General features: G+C 39.4%; 5 protein-coding genes, 2 long non-coding RNA genes and 1 pseudogene across 8 annotated transcripts; 3 read left to right on the top strand and 5 right to left on the bottom strand.

Moving 5' to 3' along the window:
• The first annotated feature begins 175 nt into the window (after positions 1 to 175).
• Positions 176 to 4,803, top strand: LOC111477623. Its single transcript, XM_023121487.1, has 5 exons — positions 176 to 491; positions 604 to 680; positions 1,105 to 1,193; positions 4,134 to 4,258; positions 4,517 to 4,803. The coding sequence occupies exons 1-5, from the start codon at positions 229 to 231 to the stop codon at positions 4,644 to 4,646; spliced, it is 684 nt and encodes a 227-aa protein (XP_022977255.1). The 5' UTR covers positions 176 to 228; the 3' UTR covers positions 4,647 to 4,803.
• Positions 4,804 to 4,952: 149 nt separating this feature from the next.
• On the bottom strand, positions 4,953 to 7,071 carry LOC111478594 (protein trichome birefringence-like 38). Its single transcript, XM_023122955.1, has 5 exons — positions 6,757 to 7,071; positions 6,486 to 6,657; positions 6,043 to 6,218; positions 5,811 to 5,969; positions 4,953 to 5,383 (listed from the first exon to the last, which is right to left on the bottom strand). The coding sequence occupies exons 1-5, from the start codon at positions 7,047 to 7,049 to the stop codon at positions 5,092 to 5,094; spliced, it is 1,092 nt and encodes a 363-aa protein (XP_022978723.1). The 5' UTR covers positions 7,050 to 7,071; the 3' UTR covers positions 4,953 to 5,091.
• Positions 5,236 to 7,260, top strand: LOC111478649. Its single transcript, XR_002717527.1, has 2 exons — positions 5,236 to 5,333; positions 6,353 to 7,260. It is a non-coding gene; the product is annotated as an uncharacterized LOC111478649 (long non-coding RNA).
• A 724-nt stretch (positions 7,261 to 7,984) lies between these two features.
• On the top strand, positions 7,985 to 10,790 carry LOC111478639 (annotated as a pseudogene).
• Positions 9,787 to 11,086, bottom strand: LOC111478644. Its single transcript, XR_002717520.1, has 3 exons — positions 11,068 to 11,086; positions 10,314 to 10,432; positions 9,787 to 10,101 (listed from the first exon to the last, which is right to left on the bottom strand). It is a non-coding gene; the product is annotated as an uncharacterized LOC111478644 (long non-coding RNA).
• Positions 11,087 to 11,448: 362 nt separating this feature from the next.
• Positions 11,449 to 13,880, bottom strand: LOC111478582 (U-box domain-containing protein 7-like). Its single transcript, XM_023122936.1, has 2 exons — positions 13,291 to 13,880; positions 11,449 to 12,628 (listed from the first exon to the last, which is right to left on the bottom strand). Exons 1-2 carry the CDS (start codon positions 13,779 to 13,781, stop codon positions 11,776 to 11,778), a joined length of 1,344 nt encoding a protein of 447 aa, XP_022978704.1. The 5' UTR covers positions 13,782 to 13,880; the 3' UTR covers positions 11,449 to 11,775.
• Positions 13,881 to 16,238: 2,358 nt separating this feature from the next.
• Positions 16,239 to 17,242, bottom strand: LOC111478624 (dof zinc finger protein DOF1.5-like). The gene has a single exon (XM_023122994.1). The coding sequence runs from the start codon at positions 17,160 to 17,162 to the stop codon at positions 16,500 to 16,502; it is 663 nt and encodes a 220-aa protein (XP_022978762.1). The 5' UTR covers positions 17,163 to 17,242; the 3' UTR covers positions 16,239 to 16,499.
• A 1,485-nt stretch (positions 17,243 to 18,727) lies between these two features.
• On the bottom strand, positions 18,728 to 22,334 carry LOC111478604 (trihelix transcription factor ASIL2-like). 2 transcript variants are annotated; one of them, XM_023122970.1, is made up of 2 exons: positions 21,042 to 22,326; positions 18,728 to 19,051 (listed from the first exon to the last, which is right to left on the bottom strand). In XM_023122970.1, exons 1-2 carry the CDS (start codon positions 21,898 to 21,900, stop codon positions 19,038 to 19,040), a joined length of 873 nt encoding a protein of 290 aa, XP_022978738.1. In that variant the 5' UTR covers positions 21,901 to 22,326; the 3' UTR covers positions 18,728 to 19,037. The 2 variants fall into 2 exon arrangements, with proteins under 2 accessions (XP_022978738.1, XP_022978739.1); XM_023122971.1 differs by lacking the exon at positions 18,728 to 19,051 and adding an exon at positions 20,385 to 20,706 and having other exon boundaries at positions 21,042 to 22,334.
• Positions 22,335 to 22,758: the final 424 nt, after the last annotated feature.

The following is a 22,758-nucleotide window of genomic DNA, read 5'->3' as shown; positions in this document are numbered from 1 at the left end:
TTGACCCATTACTTATTATCATATAAGAGTCTTAAAAAGAGGTTTCCTTAAATACGAATGCAGGGACCTGAAAAAAAAAAGGTTTATTTGTTCATAGATTTAAATAAAGTTGTCAGCTGAAATAGAATTACTTCTAAATAAGACTGAATTACCTTCACAGTCCCGTTCCCTTCCCAAATATGGACATGGATTGGATTCGCAGTTTCTTCTAGGCATTTAGCAACACAGATGACAGGCTCCATAGTCCTAAATCTACAATTCCCGCGGGTAACTGATCTTAGGTTTCGTTCTTACCCTCTTTCTAATCAACATTCTTCATCATCTGCGCATTTGATTTGCTCTCCTACACGCCCTCGAATTTCTCGCCTTGTCAAGGTTACTGCTGCGTCGTCAATGGAGGTCGAGCAGGGTGGAAAATCTGCGCCTGTTGGCAGCACAGCTCCGATGAAGCTCTTATTCGTCGAGATGGGTGTTGGCTACGATCAACATGGGTGAATTTTCAGCTCTTTTCTTATTTACAAGTGTTAATTTCAGGATACAATTACAAGCTCGTTTTCTGTTGAAAAACAATGAGATTCACGAGTGAATTCTCTTTTGTCACAGCCAAGATATCACGGCGGCTGCAATGCGAGCCTGCAGGGATGCCATATCTTCCAATTCGATTCCAGCATTCCGTAGAGGTATGTCCCAGTGGGTTTTATATCCCTGCGCTATTTGTTATCTGCATAATTAATCATATTTGACAGGAGATATGAGCTTCTGGATTTAGCTCCTCCTTCTTGGTAGCGTAAATTTATCTTAGATTTCAAGCCACGGAGTCTTTCCCTAATAGGCTATTCCTGTTCTTTCTGCTTATTTTTGTTCATAATGCTTGAAGCAGTGCACTCTACCTACTATAAATTACTTTCATACAGGTATATAATGTATCGCGTTTTTATTTGGGTAGAATAATCGTGATTAATCACTGTTCTGGGTTTATTTTAGAATTCAGAGTCTCATTTTTATGGCTACTTTGGCTTCTGCAAATTAAGTCTATGTTGAAAATTGTTACTGCTTTCATTATGTTAATACTACAATTAGGACTAATGACGATGTGTTGTGCAGGTTCAATTCCTGGAGTCACATTTGGAGAGATGAAACTACAGATCAAGCTTGGAGTTCCACACTCTCTTCAACAATCCTTGGATGCGTTTTAAAAATCTTGAGAAGAAATCCGAAATTGAAAGCCCAAAGAGAACAATATCTCCGAAATTGCAAGCCCAAAGAGAACAATATCTGCTATCTGCTAGCGGTGAACTTAACTTGTTACAAATGATATCAAAGCTAAATACTGCGGTGTGCCTACGAGGACGCTAGACCCCCAAGGGGGTGGATTTTGAGATCCTACATCGGTTAAAGAGAAGAATGAAACATTCCTTATAAGGTGTGGAAATATTTCCCTAACAGACGCGTAGAACATTTTTTCTTGTTAACAGCTACCGGAAAAATTTCCCTAACAGACGCGTAGAGCATTTTTTTTTGTTAACAGCTACACCTTTTGTCAAGACCCGACTTTCGAGACTTCGAAAACTGGACCGTGAACCAAAGGACGAAATCGAAAACAAACAAAAATAAAATAAAAGAAAAGAAAAGAAAAGCAAAGTAAAAAGATAAGAATACCATTTAATTAAAACAAGAGAGAAAGAAGATTTGTTTCCAAATTATTAGAAGAGGAATTACAAATATAAAAGGAAATACAAAAGACTCTAAAAGACCGACAAAGGACTAACGCTCTAGAATGACCCCCTCTGTGACCACACATCTCTCGAACGCTCCTCCACCTCGACCGGTACCTGAAAAAAAAAGAGTAGAAAGGAATGAGTATAAAAATTATACTCAGTAAGCCACCTACTTGTAGGCTTTGATCGCATCCAAATTTTGACAAACTTCCACGATCTTATTCTTTGGCTCTAGGGCATCTAGTTCAGGTCTTAACTCCTTGGGGCAGGCCCCTTGGGCTTCTTTGGTTATTCGTCCTTTCATTTAAACCCAAAGAGTTCCCTTATGCCAACATGTGTTTAACTTGTGCGCTGCGAGTAGCTACCTCGACATGGCTATGAGACTACCTGGTGGCTTACCTAGGAGGTGAGCTGCAACCCCCTAGTCCCATGGTAATCCCCCTTTGTTCGGGGAGGGCTACCTCCCCCATTCCCATCCAGCTAAATGGTTCCTTGCAACGTGGTCTCCCGTTTCCCATGCTAAAACGACTTTAGAGCAGTCGAGTCCTGATTATGAACCCCTGGTTTCCCACGAAGACATTAGCACCAATCAAACGCAAGTAACCTAAGGGTACTCTAGAGGTAGTATGTTTACCGTGGTAGTTTCTTATGCTCCTAGGGAAGGTTAGGTCTATGCTTAATGACTCGTCGCTCTAACCAAAAATCCCTAGACTTTATCATAAATGTGGATCATGGAAATTAACTGAGTGTGCACACATCTATCATCCAGCATTATCATACAAAATTCATGCAAAGTAAACATACATGCTCAACGGAGTAATAACATCCATCAACTCCCGGAGCGCAGAGTTCACAAGTTTCCATTTTCCATTTTCCTTTCAGCATGAATTAAACATATACATGTAAAGCGGAAGCTTAAAACATAATAGCAATACTCAGATAATTCTCATAATATTTTACATAATACATCCATACTCTTAACAATCAAATTACTTACATTCAATCATGGAAAGCTACCACCTAAGGTAATTAAACTAGCATGCATAACCAAGCTACTCTTACAAGTATTTCTTCCTAAAGTTCCGTGTGGTGACTTACTTGATTAACGCTTGTTCTTCGTTTAGCACTTCTACACCAATAGCGTGTCTACAAATACTGATTTTCTCTATTTAAGTCCTATTTCATATAAAAATAGGGTTGGAGTTGTAATCCGGAGGAAATTCGGGAAAACAGAAGTAGAACGGGCTGAAAACAGAACCTCACGCGCGTACACGCGCCTGGGAAGATGTTGCACGCGTGCGTACGGACGCGCGTGAGGGAGAGAAGACGCGCGCTGAGGTGTTGCCACGTGGCGCCCGGTGAACGGTCATACGAGGTCGAGGTTGTTCGGTTCGAAACCGGAAGGACGCGCTGGAAATCCGAATTCTTTTACGCTGACGCGTGGCAACGCAAAGCCGGGTTGCGCGCGGGTAATCGGGTCGCGGACTCGGGTAGCGAGCCGCCGACCTTCGAATCCTGCCTGACGCGAAGTTTTTCTAGATTCAAGAACGCCAAAACTCCCAGATCTGAATCGATTCCAACTTCCTTCAAGGTTTTGAGCGTAATCTTCTGTAGATTAACGTACTCAAATTTCAGCTTCTAACTCTCACTATATCTCACAGATGGAAGGAAATCCGAAAATCTAGATTCAAGAACTTTACCTTTAAATTTTTCCTCGTTTATAGATGGTTTTGGACGATCTGAAAGTTAAGAATGTTCTCCTCTAAGTTCTGTGAAGATTTCACGAAGAAGGCTCGGCCGGAACCGGATTCTTCGTGGCCGGAGAGGCGGTTATCTCCCTCTATCTCACTAAACTCAGGGTTTAACAAAAATGGAGGGTTAATGACTAAATTACTTGAATTTTACCATATTAATAATTTTCCATCATTTTTCTTTTATATTTTTCTTAAGTTCTTTTATTTCCAATCATTTTTCTGTGAGTTTGCCTTTAAAAGGAAAATTAAATTTTAAGTTTTCTATTGAAGCTCGGCTCTTACCCCACCTTTTCTTCGATAGGATGCAGCCGCTATCAGCTGCACCTTCAGTATTAGGTCAGGCTCGTTAGTGTTCAATGTCTTTTACAATTTCTGATTCGTTGCTTATCAAAACTTGAGGGGGACAAGCTTGCACCTCATTATAAGTTAATTTGAGATGCATCTCTTCTTACTTCCATTACCAAAAAGCAATTACATTCATCAGCATCTTTCCCGGGAAGAAGTCTGAACAAAATCTTTTATCCTTATTTTTGTTAGTTCATGTGATTAATATCTTTTTTGTGGTTCACAAAACCCTATCCCACTGATTGATCTCTCCATTGAAAGAGGCAATATTATTGTCCAGTTACTTCATCTTGCCCTGATAATCTATCATGCTTGATGCTCCTTTCTTTGTCGTCTGGATTTTAAGTCTCGAGTTATTTACCGTGGCTTTACCCTAACCACCACAATATCCTTCGAGCGTTTTCCAAGTTCTTCTCAGCTACTTGTGCTGCAACCTCCAGAGTGAGTGGGGTGTACAACCAAGGAGAACTTGATCGTTAGTTTAGTTAACACACTTCGTTAATTTGGCTCGAAGTCTTTTTTTTTTCTGTTCTGATTTTCATATTTTATTATCAAATCAAAATTAACTAGCCTAGTGCTTGCTTTCCTGTTGGAATGCTACTTCGATTTAGTACTTTTGGAACCAGTTATGATAATGAACGCCTTCAAACTATCCTGTTCAAAAGAGTATTGAATCTTGCATCATTTGATTTACTGCAGTGGAAAGATTATGAATGTTGATGTCGTTGATGGTGGCTTAATATGCTCCAGCGGTGTGCATGTGGAAGAAATGGGAGACAAAAATGATGACTGTTACATAGTAAATGCTGCTGTTTATGTTGGCTACTAATTTTTGTTGCCTCATATTCGTAAACCTTGAGAATTATTCACCCCTCCTCGGAGACAGCTGAACAGTTCTAAACCATGTATTCGCTAGGTGCTTAGTCATCTTCGATTGTAACTATACAGTTGTCTCAGCTTGATGCATGCATTGATGTTTCAGTTTCCTTGGGGATATTGCGAGACTACATGGTTAATTCGTCTTTGATTGTGCACTCAATTTTATATTTTCTTGATTTCAACAGTCTGCAACATATTGTTGGAAACTCATTCTTTGCTTATGGATTTGATACTATTTGTGTGAAACTGCAACAACTAAAATCATCAATTACTTTATACAATTGCTTTGTTGCCATTACATTTCTTGCTTTGAATTGCCGTTAAGGTGGTTAATGAAATGAAGGAAGTTCTATCTGCAATCTGTTCCTGTGGCTGCAAAAGAACTTGATCGACCTTCACACGGTGAAAGCTGCATAGAGAAGCTGGTTCCAAGTGTCGGGCAAACCGGGAAGGCACCAGTGGCTGCAATCTGTTCCTGCGTGCTCCCCGCTGTAAATAGAGGGATGTGAATCTTTCCGCAGTTGCGACAACGTTGTGATGTCTAGCAAGTAAACTGGGGTTCTCATTCTACTCAGCACTCTCTTCGCAATTTCTGCTGCGGGTGGCGTCCCTGCTGGATACAGTGACCCCGACAGCGGTACGCTTTCTCCATTGCAACTCCTTCTTGGTTGGTTCCAATCCTTTCCCCTGCTAACGTAGAAACAAAGTAATATTCTTAAATCTGAGCTCTAAATCTAGTTTTCTGATCTGAAAATTACTGCCCAATAGTAGTGCATTAAATGGCTACACAACTTGTTCTTCGTCGGCAGATGAAAAGTCGATTAAAATAAGTTCTTTGTCCTTGAACTGCTCTACCCAGTTTGACCGATTTTATTGCTACCTACTACCTATGAGAAAATTACAATATCAAATATATATATATGTATACTGTGAATTTCATGATAAGGTTATCGATTATTAATGTCACACACACTATCCGACACGGATACGTGGCAATGATGCCTTCTCCATCGACAGAAATGTCTGTACATGTTCAGAGCTTGCCAAAATGCTGGAAAGCATCAAGAATTTAATTTGATAGAAGAAGGAATCACAGCCGCTGATTGTTACTTACTCATAATGAGTGGGGGAGATTCCCTGGAAAATGACACTGGTTTTACTGGGATCAACGTTCATTTCCACCCATCTTGCCCAGGTGGTCAACCCTTGATAGAATGCCTCTAGACGGTTCATATCTTTCTTTACTGTATTTCCTACTTGCACATAATCCCACCTGATCCACAACACTCACAACCGTCAGATTTTTACCATATCAGCATGATCATGAAAAAAGAGATTGATCATACGGCTGGGATCTCCCAGTGTGCGTCCACCAATGCCAGGAGTTGAATATGAGCACATCCATTCCCTTCCACACACTGCCTCCTTCAATGGAATCAAGCTTTAGTACTCTTCCAACCCTCTCTTTGACTACGTCTACGAGGTAGGGCGTTCTGTGAAGAAGCACGCTTACTCCATAGTCCTGCACTCACCATATCCTCTTCTTCATTGGTTTTGTATATTATTAATTATAGACCATCGAAAGTTATTATTGGCGTTTATTAGTTTGTTATTACGCGTATGGTTTCTTATATTATCTGTTTTGTTCTTTTTCAGGATACCAAGCACAGCATAATCCAAAAAACAGCTTTTGAAAAAGTGAACAAAGGCAGCAGACAATTAGTAGACTGTGAAGCGGGAGATTTTGAATCGGGACATTTGAGAAAAAGAAAAAGGGGAAAGAACTCGCCTGGAAGATCACAGTAGAGAGTGAGTCCCGCCTGACTATGGAGGTTTTGGCTTTTGGCGCCGACGCTAGAATCATACATGTTAAGGACTGCCACATGTTGAGACTCAGTGAGTCGCCTACAAACATTATCTTCTTCCCTCTCCACCGCCTCAGAAGCTCCAACCCGTCAAACCTTCAAAGAAATGAACACACTTTCTCAGAGAAGAAAGCTTGAGCTGAAGGAAAGCAGGAATGTCTAAAATGGAAGAAAAAGGAATGAGAAAAGTAGTACCTTGGAAGATCACACAAGTCTGGTTTCCAAATGTAGTTGAGGTAGGATCGATCTGGTCTGCCATACTTTTGGCAGTTAAACTCAGGGTCTATGAAGGGACAGCTTGAAGATTCATAAAGAGGTAAAGAAGGATCAAAAACCCATCTTCCCTGAAACAAATTGCACGCCCTCTCCTGCTTCCTACTTCCCACATTGCTTATGTTGTAGAGATCCTCAGCTCTTGCAGTTTGTAGTAAACAGAGAAACAGAAGTTGTAAAAGTAGGAGGGCCAGAGCTCTGAATGGAAGACCCATCCCAGATTTTGGGCTCTGACTGAAAAGAAGGGAGAGCTTCGGGGAATACAAATAGACAGAAGCAAGTGGGTGTATATGGAGACAAACGAGAGAACCAGCCGAGAGGACCTTCCCTGATTATTATTTTAATCCTTGAAAATTTTATGCCATGAGCTGGGAATTGAATTATGTTGGCTGGATTGATTAAGGGAAGTACAACAGATTTCTGGCCCTTGATGTACTAACCAGCACGCTGCAGCCATATCAACCTTCCACAAAAAAACACACACACCTGGTCAGGTCATAAGCAGTTGACGAGCTTTCATTTCATAAATTATTTTGCTTTTTTTTTTTTTTTTTTAAATTTTATTTTAAAGTTTGTGAATCAGTTTCTACATTAATGATGATTTTTGTATTATTGTTCTATTAAATTATTATAGTTGAATTTAGGAAAGGGGTTCAACCTTTTATCTCTACTTCATAAAGTCTTCGACATTTGTGGTTCCGTGAATAATTGTTGAACATTTGTGGTTGCCTGAATAAATGTTGCTATTTCTATATCACACACGCCTCTTTAGGCAGAAATCTCACATCGGTTGAACAGTGGAACGAACAAAAACATTTTTTATAATAGTGTGAGAACTTTTTCCTAGTAGACAAACTGTGAGGCTGACAATGATAGGTAACGAGTTAAATATCGTCTAGGGTAGAATTGGGTTGTTATAAATAGTATCCGAACAAAACATCCCATTTTTGTGGAACCTCTGGACGTCTAGAAAGAGGCAAACGAATGATGGGCTTCCAAGAGTCCATATCTTGAATTGGGCTTGTCCGGACGCTGGCCCTTATAAAGGGATTCCTGGATCTAGCAACCCGACCCGATTAAGTTCAAACCATATCAGGATAAGGCTCCATCTTCCAAGATTAGCTGAAAGGAGGGAACTAACAGTCTAACAATGGCAGCCATATCAGTATTAGCGTCCCCATGAGTATCCAACGGAGGCATGCCCATACGCGTTCCCTCAGCTTCACTTGTATTCTCCGCCGCTTCTACAGGTTGCTGCTCCGTATTTCTTAATACCGCCAGCTCACTGCCGCCCGTTCTGGACTACTCCATTCTTCATTTCTTACATCTTCCTCCCTTTCGTGCTCTTCATCCTTTGCAGGTGAGGAATTTATACTCTCTAATTTCTGTATCATTCGAGTAACTTTATGATTTCCCATTATTGCTTGCTCATTTGCCAATGTGTTGGAGTCTACAGCAGTTCACTTAAGTATTTATTTCCTGTCGTGTGCGTTTATCACTTTCTAGGCCCTTGCATTTCGAATTCTATACATTCAAGCTCGTTTGATTTAATAATTTCTTGGTTGGTCAATGACATAATTGTCGGTGGTCGATTTCTGCTTGCATTTGATTTGTTATGACTACTCTCTTATTTTTCTTTTCGTGGTTTCCAGTAATCGAATTGTTAGTGAAAAAGTTGCTGGTGGCTACATATCTCCATTTTTTATATTACTAATAATCCATTGTGTTTCACACGCTGAGGGGAATATAAAAGAATATGCACCCTCTACTGCAACATTGGGGAGCTCCTCTTACGATATTTAGTTCTATCCATCAAGATTTTGTAATATTTATTTTATGAGAATGCACACATTTGCAGGCTTATCTTTGGGTTTGGATTGGAGGTCTAAGATTGGGGTCGGCAATGGAAGCGTCGGAGCTTAGTGGTGAGGGCTGGCAAGGCTGCACTATGTCAGACTATACGAAACAGAGCACGTAAATCCTTAGCTCGGACTCATGGTTTTCGCAGAAGAATGCGAACCACCAATGGTAGAGCTGTCCTAAAGTGCAGAAGTGCCAAGGGTAGGAAGGTCCCCTGCACGAAATCCAACCCAAGCAGTGGAAAGGGTGCTTAAGTATTTCTCGCTTAAACCATTTCTAGGTAAATTACGCAATGTTGTATAATTCACTCTTCGAATGACTGGTCAAGATAGCTCATCATATTATATGTCATTGGTTCTTTTGAAAGGCAGTTAATTATTGTTAGTGAAATAGTGAGTGATTGAATGGTAGATGAGAAGATTAAATTGTGGAGAGCAAGAATGCTCTCTATACATAGAGAGGATACAAAAAAAAAATATTTAGAAAATCTACCTAACCATTAAACAAATCAAAAACTAAATCAAATCAAAACTAAATCTAACTTCTAACTCCGAACCAGATTTAGAGTTAGATACTAACTGACAATTATCAATGTTAAATTGAAATGACTGAAGGACTAGCTTATGTTCATTTGAAAATTTCCCCTGAACTGAAATATGTATATCTTCGGAAACCTGAGGTCTGTCGCTACTAATCTAATATTAGGCCTTCTTGTCATTCATTTTCTTGGTGTGAAATCTGAATTATATCAGTTTCTCTCTAATATAGTTTTTGCTTGAACTACTCTGCTGTTTTACCATTACTACTCTGCAGTTTTACGTATTGAAACATTATTGTTATTGATATTTTGACGTTGAGAATGTTAACCATTGTGCTGTCTGACAAGGCCGAAGACATTGTAGAGAAAGAAAATGATGGTTTCAGTGGTATTCATTAGGTACATGGATGGCCAGTTGTGTGGCTCTGATAGAAAGGACCTAGAAGTTAGAAGTTCCTGTTCATGCTGGGTTATAGAATTTAATTATTTTCTTTTTGATAATAGAAGAAAACTAAAATCCCCTTCAATCTTAAGATTATAGTAGGCAGAGAAAATTGAAAAGCACTGAAAGCTACAAAATGACTAGCATAGCATTACAGGATAAATCCTTGTGGGATTATTATTGGGAGCATCACATGAATTTAGTTGCCTTGTGTTCACTTCCTCTGCTTGTAGAAGGAAGGCAATACTAAAATTAGCTTACTGATGCCATTTATTCCATAGATCTAAACAATCTCCCAATCGGGGAATTCATCATTTTGTATGGTGGATGGAGAACACTTAAGTATTTCATCGGTAATTGCATTTGGTTTTTGGCTCTGCTTCCTTGATGGCCATGATATATTTGCTTTAGCATTCTTGTTTTCAATCTGAAAGAATGTCAAAGAGGCCAAGAAAAATTAGTTGGTTCCATGCGCCAGTTGAGAGCACAAATTTAAGCGTTCTTTAAGGTCTATAAACAAATAGTTTGATTTCTAATTTGGCAGAAACAGTTTCATTCTGGAATACCATATGTTAATTCCAAGCACCAGGAAATTTCAGAAATTTTGTCATTTGCATGCATAGATGGTAATGATAATACTTCGTGAGCTCCACATACTTTTTGGTTAGCTGAGAAATGGTTTGGTTTAATAATGAGATGATTCTGTTTTTTAGATGCTTGAATTGTTTTTCCATCTTCTGTCTTGACAAGATGCTCCCCTGTAATAGTAAGATTCAATTACATGAATGATGTAACAACAAAAGCACATATTATTGCTCTTTTTCCTTTTCCAAAGCTGATGGATGTCCATTTGCAGGTTTTTACATCTGTGCCTGTATCTGCTTTTCTTTACAGGAAACGACAATCAAGAATTAAATATTATCATAGAAGCATCTGAAATCCTGATTTTTTCGAGAAATCCAAAGATTGTCTAATCTGGTATGTAAAATTTTCACTACTTAAGATTGTAGATAATATGATTGCATATGTTATTGAATTAGAACCTACATGATTGTCTACATCTGTCCGTTCCAGGAGAGAAAACTCTCCACAATAATTGCATCTTTTCACTGAAAATGTCACATTCTAATTGCAAAGAATTAGACAGGTGTGGTTGTTGCTACTTGAGCCCAAATTAAATTGTCAAACATCCACGTCTCCCGTCCTTTTAAGGATTTGGATTCTTTTTTCTTTATTTTGCAATGTATATCCTTTTAAATAAGAATAATGCGATTAGTGGGATAGGGTTTTGTGAACCACAAAAAAGAGCCAAAATAAGGAAAAAGCTTTAACCAAACTGCCGATGCAGAAAACCAAGAGCAAAACCCACTTCACATATTTCAATCAGAATCACCTGGAACTTTCCCAAAAGCAGATATTTGAATTTGGACAGTACAGTACACTCTTTAATTAGTGCATGTTTGGTTTTTAATAAGTTTTGGTTTATAAATTTTGAAATTAGGAATATTTGAATTTGTATTATGTATAGAGAGAGTTCAACAAATATCCTTGAAAGAGATAAGCAATGTCTCATTTACTAAGCTGAGTTCAGATTTATGTAACATTTGTATTCAAAACCTTGAGTGATTATAACATATTTTCATAATTTGGCAAACTAAAAAGTTTACACAGTTCCTAGGATTAGTAATTCTCTAGCAAGGCAAACCATCTGCAGAACAAAAATTTGACTTGGCCTCAAATTCCTCTAGTCTAACTTATAACTTGTAATACTTTCTTTAGCTTAGTTTCTCTTTTAAGGTAAATTTTAAAAAACACCCTAAAGATTACTTAAGTTCTAAAAAGATCAAATTTGATGACAAGAAGAAGGTCTTCTTAGGTTTTCTTTTCTTACAAAGAATAATTGAACAAAAAAATTCTTAGGGGTCTTCCTTCTTTTATTTTTCCACATGATCAAAGCTGTACAACAAAAATAAGGACCCTTGCTGCAAATTCTCTTCTTGCTTTCTTCCAAGTCTGATCATCTTCTGCTATCTTAGGGTCGTTGCTGACGAATATTTTCATGCATCCGTTGGAAAAAAAATATGGAGCACAGAAATTAAGATCAGAAAGGTAAACTCTTGGAACTGGTGCTAATCACCAAGTTCTTCAGCTTTGCTGAGTCTCCCGCACTGGCTCGCCCAGTAATCAACTCCAGATTCTTATACAAGCTCTGTTTCACCAAATTCTTCATCATTTTTCTCCCTTCCTGAACTTCTCTTTGATTTACAGGCGACCCGATCACTATTCTTCCTGTCTGTGGCCCAGAATGTGGATACATTTTTGCTTGCTTCTCATTCTTAAACCATTGTAATAGCTTTAGGGCCCTCTTTTGAGCCAGTGGACTACCTAGTAATCCCACTTCAATAAGCACTGCAACAATCCCAGATTTTGCCATCTTCTCTCTCTGTTCTGAGCTCTGATGTGCCAATATCATTAGGATATAAGCGGATAACTCAATAGATTTTGGTTTGTCCTCCCATGTCATATTCTCTATCAGAATATCCGGGACCATTGGGCTGCTCTCCATTGCCCTTTTTCCCTGTGAAGTCACCACCAAGTTCCCCAATGCTGCGAGGGCTCTATCCGAAAGGCCTTTGGATGAGGACATTTGCAAGAGGGTTTGCACCACACCATTTGAGACCAGAGGCCCTACATTCTCTAGCACTGTGGAGATGTTATACAGAGTTTCAAGGCAGCATCTTTGGGTCTCGAAATTTGAGGTTAATTCTAGAATCCCCAAAAGGAATGGGATAACACTTTCATTCGCCTGCAAGGCAATTGTGAAATGGGAATTGATCAGAGACGACAGTGACAGCAGCAATCTTGCAAAATCATGTTTTGCTGATTCATCCATGGCTTGGATGTTACTTGGAAGTTTGTGTAAGATTCCTGCTTCCACCATGAGGGCCTTGTTCCTAAAGAATGGCACAGAGAAAAGTAAGTCCAAGTCAGAGTCGAGCCACATGGCAAAAGCTGGTTTTGGCCAGAACGGTTCAAAACTTTAGAGGCAGATGAAAAACCAAACCACAAACCCAGTAGGCATAACCTTAAAGTAGACATCTTTTCTAGTATGATGCGCAACTAAACATTTGATTTATAATTTCAGTTAGGACAGATCCAAAACTTCACTGCACTAACCACATGCCTCTCTTGCCAGAATATAGAGTTGACCCAATATGCTTAACATTTTTCCTCTTTCTCTCTCTTAATTAATACCTTACAGCTTTTGGTTATTTATGTATAGCCTTTTTCAAATTTTGGGTTATCGAGGACATCCAAACTACTGCACATCTTTCTGTAAAGTTTTTATTTTTAATTTGAATTTGGGTTCTGTCTGCCTTAACTGTTCCACTCTCTCTTTTATTCCGATACCATCTGAAGGTGAAGTTGATCTGACCCTTTAAAAATTGAGATGATCACTGATGGAAACTCTCAAATGAGAAGAAATTTCCCATCAAATGACTTCTATTTACCATTAGGGGAAGTGTTTTTCTTTTTTAACTAAGAGAACAAACACATGGATCGATGCACGTAAAACAGAGAACACAAAATTTTGAATGATTTTGAAGTAACTTACTCGAAGCTTCCTTTGGCAAGCTCAAGCAACGCTTCCACAGCCACTTCCGGTCGCCCCACGGCGTCCGACGTCACCATCGAAACCAAGGCCGGTACAACCCGGAACTCCACCATTAACTTTTTCACCTTCACGTCCTCTTTAGCCATATTCACAATCACCTTGGCTGCTATCTCCTTCTCTTCCCAGCTCCCAAAGTGAAGCTTCTTCACTGTCCTCCTCAACGCCACCGCGAATTCATCCGCGCCACCACCAATTCCACCGGTACAGTCGCAATCAGGTTCTGCAACGTGTATAGCTTCATTACTGGTTGGTGTAATATTGGGTGAAATAGCGATGGATTCCGTGGGAGAGACATACGGCTTTTTGGGCGTTTTGGAACGAAGGAACCTCCGGATTCGATTGAAGAATCGGAGCTTCACGTATGAATATACCCAAATGGGTGTTTGAGCGGAAGAAGAAGAAGAAGAAGAAGAAGAAGAACTTGGATTCATGGTGAGAGATGGGAATGGGGGTTTAATGAATTATGAGAGAGAGAGAGAGAGAGAGAGAGAGAGATGAAGACACATGCACCCCCAAACCCAATAGCAATATCATCCCATGCCTCCTCAACGATCAAGTATTTAAATTTTAAAACACAAACGATTCGATTAAATAAAATAAAATAAAAAAGAAATAACGTACGAAGGACACCGCCCTCAAGTCTTAAAACAACACATGCTCTGTTTATTATTATTATTATTAATTAGATCACCTAATTATATAATCATTCAAAACCTTACACTAATTTGTTTCATTAATTTCCTATCTTGGTTCATGAATCATGTACCCTCCCATTTTAGACAATAATCTTATTTAAACACGTACTTAATTATTGTGTGGCCTATGCATCAGACGTGATTCAATAAAAAAAATTGCTTCCTGGAAGAATTAGTGTAATAATGGAGGCATCCAGATCTGTTAATAATACTCATTGTGATCAAGTGTAGATTTAATTTGTTTTTCTTAAAAGATTTTGTCGGTAAAGGAACACCAAAAAAAGGGAACAAAATTCATCCCCACAAGTCTACGAAGACAGAGATTGTGTTATTATTTGCTCATTAAATGCATTTGACGTCTCTTTTGTTCTGTCTGAAATAAGTCAACTCATTGCTACAACTTTAAATAACCAAAATTCTGGGTTTTTTTTTCTTATTTTTTCTCTTGAGATCACTGTGTTTTTATGATAAAATCTTGGATTATATAGATATTAGGGCACACTAATATGTAATTTGAGTGGGAAGATTTTGTTGGATTTTTTTTTTAATCACCAATTTTGACCACTCTAAAGTGTTTGGTATAAAATGTGGGTGGACTTCCAATATATATATAGAGAGAGAGAGATGCACACTTCTTTCTTGCAATTTGCAATGCCTATCCCCACATCAGATTTCCACTGCCTTCTTTAATTTCAATTTTTTTTTTTTTTTTTTAGGTCAACCTTAAAATTTTAAAACCCGTGTAGATAAACTTCTCCCAAACACACGAGTTTTTAAATTTTTAGAGACATCTAAGAATATAAAATTATGGATGAGAGGGTTTGGTTTTTATCAAATAATTAATCATTATAGTGGGAAAGTTTATCCTTAGATAAGTGATGGTTTTGAAATAGGAGGGGTGAAAAGTGCAATATGGTGGTTTTATGAGGTGTGCCATAGCCACAACCAACCTATTATAAGGGCTTCCTCTGTTTCTCTCTGTCTCTGTGTAAAGACTGTTAAAACAAAAGAAAAGAAACAGAGAGTCATGAAAAGGCTTCAGAGTTGGGATGGGGAAGTCATAAGAATCCTAATTTTCCACGAAAACCCATCATCACAAGAACAACTTCTTCTTTCTAAGCTTAGCCACTTTGACTTCGCCACTCAAATTCAAATTCAAAACCATTATTAGGCTAATTGCACGACGTTGTAAGAAAGAAGGGAAGCATGGAAATTTCGAAAATGGGAAACAGAGCATACTACAGGGAAAGGGAAGGCAGGAGAAGGAGGGCCGAAATTGACCCAACCCCCGGAAAAGGAATGGACTTTGGAATTGGATGAACTTTCTTTGAAATGGGTTTTTGTGTTGACTCATGATTGTGTTCTTTTGTCTCACTTTTTTTAATACTCAAAGATGATAAAAGAAAAAGGGAAACCAAAATCCACTGTGTGTAACACATGGGCTTCGGAAATTACAGCCCAATCTTTGCCTGGTGTTCGTAGCAATTAAGGAAAGCTTAGTTATATTGGTTTCAAATATGCAATATGAAGTTGGTTGAAGCCTTTTTGATTCGCCAAAGAACACAAGCAATCAAATCCCTCCTACAGAACTCAAGCTCTCTCCTCCACGGCTGGAATGGCATCACAAGCCCTGTTCGTCAACCCAACCCGCTCACCTTCATGGGCTTCTCTTTCCTTTTGTCTCACCTCTTCTCGTTTGGACTGAGCTATCATTTTCTGATCCACCCCAAATGATGGGGACCCAATCCTCACTCTTTACGTGTGTGTAAAAAGGAGCACAAAATTTCCTCCCACGCTATATATATATATATAGAGACTTAAGAGACATTATCCTCTTAAGTTTTTTTTTTTATTTTTGGCTTCTTCTCGACTTTTAAAATGGGTTTGATAAGAGAAAAGTTTCAAAATCAGACATCAGTGTGTGCCAGTGAGGACACTAAGCCCTAAAAGGAGTGAACACAAGTGGTGTGCAGCGAGAATGCTAGTCCCAAAGGGAGTGGATTGTAAGATTCTATTGAAGAAAGAAATGAGTACTAACGAGTATGTTGGACCTTGAGAATGATGGATTGTAAGATTCCACATCGAATAGAGAGAGAATGAAAATTCGATAGAATGCTTAACCTCAAAAGGAATAGATTATGAGATCTCTTATGAGTGTGAAATCTCTCTCTAATGGATATGTTTATATTATAATATTTGTAGACACATATCCATGTTGTTTAACTTATCATTAATTTGCGTTGCTTAGTTGACAAAGCTTGAAACTTTGAAACTAATCCTCTTGGTTTCAATCCCACACCGCCCATCTGGCAATATGAATCATCGGATCATCAACCTCAGCCACAGATTAATATTTACATAATCACATGTCAAATAGCTAAATCTGTATATCTAATTTCCACAGAAAATCATCGAAGCATTAAAAAAAAAAAAAAAAAAAAAAAAAGGGAGATGTTAAGACGTTTGACCGTATTGACCGATAATCTTCTGGCGTTTGAGAGGAAAAACTTGGGTAAAATCCTGTTCCGCCACAGCCAGATGCCACCCCTCCACCGCGTCCAATTCAAGCTGATGAATAATCCCAGAAGCAGCATCGTAAAGTTGCCCATAATCATCGGGCATCTCGCCGGAAAGCGTCCGGCAATTAGGCGGCGGCTTGGCTCTCCGTCGTCCAGCTCCGATGGGGACATTCCGGAGCGCCCCACCAGCAGTCCAGTACCTTTGACAACCCTTGCAGAAATGTCTGGGCTGATTAACATTGTAATTGTTAAAGTAACAGAATTTGGTGTCCATGCTCTTACATCTCGGACATGGAATAATCTTTTCAGGCCTCTTCATCTCTGTTTGATCACCGTCAGCACCGCCTCCGCCGCCGCCGCCTTTCTCCGGTTGATCCTTGACTTTTCTGGTCTGCAAAGGAATGATAGTGCCAAAAAGCTTAATTCCACCCGTGGCGCTACCATGAACCTGAGCCATATGTAAAACAGAGAGAGGGAGAAAAAGAAGAGGGTTGTTCCTAATTTGTTCTTTTCTGGGGAAGTGGTGTGCAGAGAGGACACATAGGGAAATGGGTATATATATATATATATATATGTGTGTGTGGAAGTAAAAGTTCATAATACAAAGCAGTAAAACAGGAGAATCGATGAGACAAAACAGACGGCAATTAGTCAAATTGATAGCTATTATGGTGGGAAAGAGTGAAAGACTTGGGTATCGCCCCCTTTTTCTCTCTCTCTCTCTTATATATATATATATATATATATATATACTTACATCATTTGCTTCATGTCATCATCAGATTCTCTATCAATAAAGAGAAAGAGAAAAAAGGAGAAAAAAAGGAGAAAAAGGAAAAAGATGCGGGAAATTTTTATTCAAATTTCTTTTTTTAAAAAAAGTATAGAAAAAAGTAGGGTGCTTTTGGTAGAAACTTAAAGTGATTGAAAGGTTATTGTATACATGGAAATTTAAGATTACATTCACAAGTTTAGGAATAAATACTGCATCTGGTCTCCTTCTTCTCTTCTCGTTTAAGTCTGGCATGACTCTGTGTGGGTTTTTTCTTTCTTGTTCTTGTTCATCTTTAAAAGACTCAACTTTTTGAAGTTTTTTTGGAGTGAAAAAGTTGCATTGATACTTAAAGGTAAGAGCTTTTGATTTGTTTGTTGATGTGGGTCTTCCAAAAAGCCTCATTTTATGGTGGACATGATCAACTTTTTTGTGGGCATTAAAGTTTTGAAATTTGAGTTATGGACAAGTGTACACACTATCCTTCTTATTGCAAATTCAAATTATATGATAAACATAACAAAGCTACCTTTATTTAATTATTTATTTCTTTATTTCTTTATTTCTTTTTCCTTTTCCTTTTACTTCTCCTTTTTGGGAAGGAAAAAGGAAGCCACATTAGATGAAAAAAAAAAGAAAGAAAGGCATCCTTTATCTCGAGCGCCTTTCTCTTTTACTTCCATTAGATTAGATGTCTCTACTCGTATATTATAAGTTTAGTTATGAAATTCTTAGCTTGTATCTATTTAGATTTAGAATGCTTCAAAGTTGTAACAGGTAGAATCAAGTTCTAAGTTAGGCGAGTCCACCCGACATTTTGGTATGTGGTTCGATCTTCAAGCTTATGTTGTGGCAGTGTCGAGAGGCTATGGGTAGTGTCTCATATGATCATCTTGTATTTGGTTTTCTTCTCTTGTCCTTTATGCTATAGTGCTGCCAAGAAACCGGTGAGCGTTGAAATATGTTTATTGAGAGAAGTATGGAAGTTTGTAAACGGGCTGGGCCACAAGCGTCGGCCCAAATATGTAAATGGGCTAAAGCGTTTTGCAAAATTCTTGCATCATTGTCACGTTAGGCGACAGGCCAAGCTGTGACGGCAGGCTCGTCATCTCGGTCGCCCACCGCCGATCCTCGACAACAGCTGCAGCCGCCACGAGTCCCAAAAGCGGCGAGATTGGACACTTTCGGGCCATATCTTAAAAACCGAACACGCCCAGTATCGTTATCCCACTGTAGCTGTAACCATATACTTGATTTTCTTCGATACCTGGACCAGTTCGGAAAAACAACGACTCAAGCAAAAACCTGGATTATTCTTGGATCTCAGTAGTTTCTACAGGGTGAAGGCAACTATTAATTTAAATTTTGAAGCAACAGGATAGAACAATATATTAATAAAGGAAGTAGACAATGGCATTTAAAATTTTATAAGAAAAATCTGACAATATTACAGCTAACTTGAATACATTGGGGACTAAATACAGGTCCAGCCTGCTTCCGAATTCAGGTTCCTTTTCTATTCAATCAAAAAAGAAGAAAAAGACGAGCTAAGAACTGTAAGAATATTAAGATAGCTCTAACAATCTGCTTTAGCGGTTCACTTGTACCCATATATCAGCTGCTGCAATAATATGTACTCGGGGAAGGACACAGACAAAAGTTGAATGCTTCCATACAACGTTCGAACACTGCCATATGTCACTAGCCATAGATGTCTGCAAAATTGCAACCAAGATGCACGCAAATGAGAAACAAATAACATCTTATGCCGAAGTAGGAATTCCACACACACCACAAATGATAATAATAAACATCAGAATGGAACTTGTAATCTGAGACATTTTAAACCATTCTTACTTCACCTTGCTGCTTCTCATGACCACCTCCCAATACAATGCACTACTACAGTTTATCAAACAGCTGAGTTTGAGGCATCCTACCGGACAAGTTTGGAAAAACTTGTTCAAGTCTGTCTGTAACAGCCTAAGCCCACCGCTACCGGATATTATCCTCTTTGGGCTTTATAAAGGTGGGTAAGCCTATCCCTAGCAGACGCGTTTTAAAAACTTTGAGTAGAAGCCCAAAAAGAACAATATCTACTAGCAATGGGCTTTGGCTGTTACATGGTTGATCCCCGAGTGGTTTATATTCTAAACAATCTGATAGGATAGCTTCACGAATTCTTCCAGTACAGACAGCACAGAGAGAGAGAACTTTGATATCCTTTTATCTTACAACGTTAGACAGGAATATAACTTGGAGCATATTTGGCAGTATTCATAGTTATTAGACCAAACATAAGTTGACAAAAAGAAAAAGAAAAAAAAGAAGGAAAAGTCTCCAAAAGTAATGCATTCCAAAAAGGCCAACTATTCATCAAGCATGCCAATTCTATATTCAAGCAAAGAACAACATGCAACAAGCAGCAAAAGGAGGCAAAGACAACATCAAAAGGGAGAGGGGGCATAAGCTAAAAGGCTTCCAGTAAGCAAGATTAATGGAACACTGAAAGTCCTCGGTGATTAATGGCTTTGGTTTGGGTGGGGGATCAAAACCATATACCTGCCCTGCATGTGAATCTATCCCTTAAGCTTCTCCTATTTCTCGTAACCAAGATTTCATAAAGATCCGAAATTAAGCATACAGACTTTCCCTGAATCTGTTTGTCTCTTGTATAACAAAGAATGTTTTCCCTCATCTCTAAACATGATCTAACAAATGAAGCAAAATAAGAATGATCAGTTAATAATACACACTAGTAATGCATATAAGTTGCTACTTATGATACCAAATGCTTCCTACAACCTTCATCAGTAGAGAAACACCATAGAAGGAAATTGGAAACGGGAAAGACAGCAGTTTGATGATCTCCATTTTTTAGTTCCTAGTACAAACAATTGGTAGTAATTTCTCATGTGGGGTAAAATAATTGGTTATTTAGCCTCTTACCTACCTAAATAACTCCTCAAATACTTGTTTATAATTGGAATAATAAGGAGATGAACAGAGGGGCGTGCTCTGTGAAGGATCAGAGATGAATTGACACACAGAGAAAAGCAGTTTAGACTCTCCATGAGTTCATAGATTTCCCAAATCAACAGTCCACCACTAGCACATATTTGACAAAGCGAATCAGGGGAAACCAAAAGCAAAAGTAAATAACAAAAATGAATAACCTCTTCAAAGAAGACCATTCCTATTAGACATAATCATTAAAAGGTATGTATGTATCTTCAAAGGTTAAATCCTAATGCAATTAGAAACAACGTTGGTAAAACTCCAGAAGTTGACTCTGTTACTTCTCACGAATACATGACGTAGGAAACAAGAAGAGCATCAAACAGCAGAACCCTTCAAAACGAACTTCAAACTTTGACAGTATACAAGAAAAAGTGCAGATCATATCAGCCTCATGCATATTCTAAGAGGTCTAAATATTGAGAATTAGATGCAGCAAGTACGGAGTGTAACTTTAGTCCTTCACATCAAACATATGAAAGAAGTACAAAAGAGTAGTGGTTGAGAGCAAGGCATCTGATGGGTGGACAGAATGTAATTACATTAGTATTTACACTTAAAAAAAAAAAAAAAAAAAAAAAACATTTTCAAAGCTCTAGTTAATGGCAAGTTCTTCATTTTTACAGAGTAACCCAGAACCCACAATTAAAGAAAGGCAAAAATAAAAAGAATTGGAGATTTTCTTACCATTGGAACCCGATTTCTTCCCGCGCTTGATCCTCTCGAGCTGAACTTGAGTTTCCGTAAACATCTGCATACGCTGAACCTCCAAGTCCTTTGCAAACTGCATCCTCTGCTTCTCCAATTCCACCATCTGCCTCAACTTCTCTGCTTCCACTCTTTCATACATCTTCCCAAACCTCTCTATTGCTTTGGCCAACCTTCTCATGCCCTCTCCTTCTCCCTCCTCATCCTCACTTCCCCTCTCCTCCGCCTCCGCCTCCGCCTCCGCTTCCGCCTCCTCCTCTTCCTCGTCCTCCTCTGCTTCTGTAGCAGCAGCCGCGGCAGCCATGGCCGAATAATTCCTGCGAAAAAACCCATCATCCACTGCCGCCAATGGGCGCTTCTGCGGAATGGCAACAGAAACCGCATTTGCAGTCCCCGAAGACGGCGCTTTCCGGTACGAGAGAGGACGAGCCATCGGCGGAGATTGAGACATCGAGGTGGATGGCTTCTTCTGAGAAAAATTGGATCCAATCAGACCATCGAGGCGATCGTAGAAGGGCCAAGACGAGGTTACAGATCCGTTGGAAGCGGATACTCTAGCCTTCTCGATCTTGTACTTCTTCTTAATGGTATCGATTCGGTTTTTGCACTGGACGTCAGTACGGTGAGTCTTCTTGGAGTGGCCATGGAGGGCATTGACGGCTTCAGCCACATCTTGCCAATCTTTCTGGCGAAGATTCCCCCGGTTGAGCTCGACAAAACGGCGGCCCCAAACGTCGACGAGAGTGGAGGTAGCCTCCTCGCTCCAGCAGTCTTCACGAACGGGCATGGGCCGGGAGTGGCCCGACGACGGTGTCAAGGAATCGTTCAAGTCGCCCATAGGGAGCGGCGGCGGCGGAGGCGACGGAGACAAAAATACGGCACGTGATCGGTGATTTGAGATTTGGGTAGTCGGGATCGGGATCGGGAACGGGATCGGGGGTGGAAGAGAGAAGGGAGTTGGTAGGGTTAGGGGGTAAAGGGTTAAGGGTTAGAGGTTAAAGAGGTTGCGTCGGCGACGAAGTGCCGGACGCGTGAGCCGAATGTGTCGGGGGGAGAGTGAGTAATACGGTACGGTCGAGCCGTTGAAGTCACCGGGCCGGGAGAGGGGGGGAGCCGTTTAGCATCAATGGCAATGGCTTTGGGTTGCATGACGGTTGAAGTTGACGGTGAGGGAACGGCTCGGCTAGGGTTGGCTCGGCTTGTTCTTATCATATTTGAGAATTGAAACATAAAAATTCAAATAATTGACAACTGCATGTCGTTGCGTAACGGCGTTATTATTATTTGATATTAGGGGAGATTCGGTCGGAGTCCGAGTCCGATGTGGGTGACAGAAGGGGTTGGGGTCACCGTTCCCATCTTCTTCTCCACCGAAGGTCAACCCCTAGTTCCGGTTGGGCCTGGACCTTCCTTTTCTTTGGATCCGACTCCCGCCCCATCCCTCCTCTTCTTTGGATTCAACCACTTCATAATAATTTAAGAATTTCTTATAAAATATTACCTTTTTTTGAAAAACATTTATTTCATAATAATTTAACTCCAATATTTGTTTATTTAATTCCAAAATAAAATAGACAACATTTGCCACGTGGAACGAAGTAAAATCTTTAAAAAAAATACATTGAATATATAAATAAATGATGAGGAGAAAATTGAGAATAGAGCATTTGCGTGATTGCATTATGTTGGAGTGGAA

Source organism: Cucurbita maxima, unplaced genomic scaffold, assembly GCF_002738345.1.
Source record: "Cucurbita maxima cultivar Rimu unplaced genomic scaffold, Cmax_1.0 Cma_Scf00004, whole genome shotgun sequence".
Lineage (NCBI taxonomy): Eukaryota > Viridiplantae > Streptophyta > Magnoliopsida > Cucurbitales > Cucurbitaceae > Cucurbita > Cucurbita maxima.
Note: the sequence above shows the minus strand (reverse complement) of the source record. Positions and strands in the feature narration are given on the sequence as shown.

Bases quoted from the DNA above. Each gene is read 5' to 3' on its own strand.
- LOC111477623 (XM_023121487.1), top strand. From the start codon at position 229: ATGACAGGCTCCATAGTCCTAAATCTACAATTCCCGCGGGTAACTGAT. The intron at 492-603 runs GTGAATTTTCAG...CTTTTGTCACAG, and splicing joins GTTGGCTACGATCAACATGG to CCAAGATATCACGGCGGCTG. The intron at 4,259-4,516 runs GTGAGTGGGGTG...GATTTACTGCAG, and splicing joins CTTGTGCTGCAACCTCCAGA to TGGAAAGATTATGAATGTTG.
- LOC111478594 (XM_023122955.1), bottom strand. From the start codon at position 7,049: ATGGGTCTTCCATTCAGAGCTCTGGCCCTCCTACTTTTACAACTTCTG. The intron at 6,658-6,756 runs GTACTACTTTTC...ATTTCTTTGAAG, and splicing joins GACTTGTGTGATCTTCCAAG to GTTTGACGGGTTGGAGCTTC. The intron at 5,384-5,810 runs GTAAGTAACAAT...CTACGTTAGCAG, and splicing joins ATCTCCCCCACTCATTATGA to GGGAAAGGATTGGAACCAAC.
- LOC111478582 (XM_023122936.1), bottom strand. From the start codon at position 13,781: ATGAATCCAAGTTCTTCTTCTTCTTCTTCTTCTTCTTCTTCCGCTCAA. The intron at 12,629-13,290 runs GTAAGTTACTTC...GCCATTCTTTAG, and splicing joins CTTGCCAAAGGAAGCTTCGA to GAACAAGGCCCTCATGGTGG.
- LOC111478624 (XM_023122994.1), bottom strand. From the start codon at position 17,162: ATGAACTTTTACTTCCACACACACATATATATATATATATATATACCC.
- LOC111478604 (XM_023122970.1), bottom strand. From the start codon at position 21,900: ATGGGCGACTTGAACGATTCCTTGACACCGTCGTCGGGCCACTCCCGG.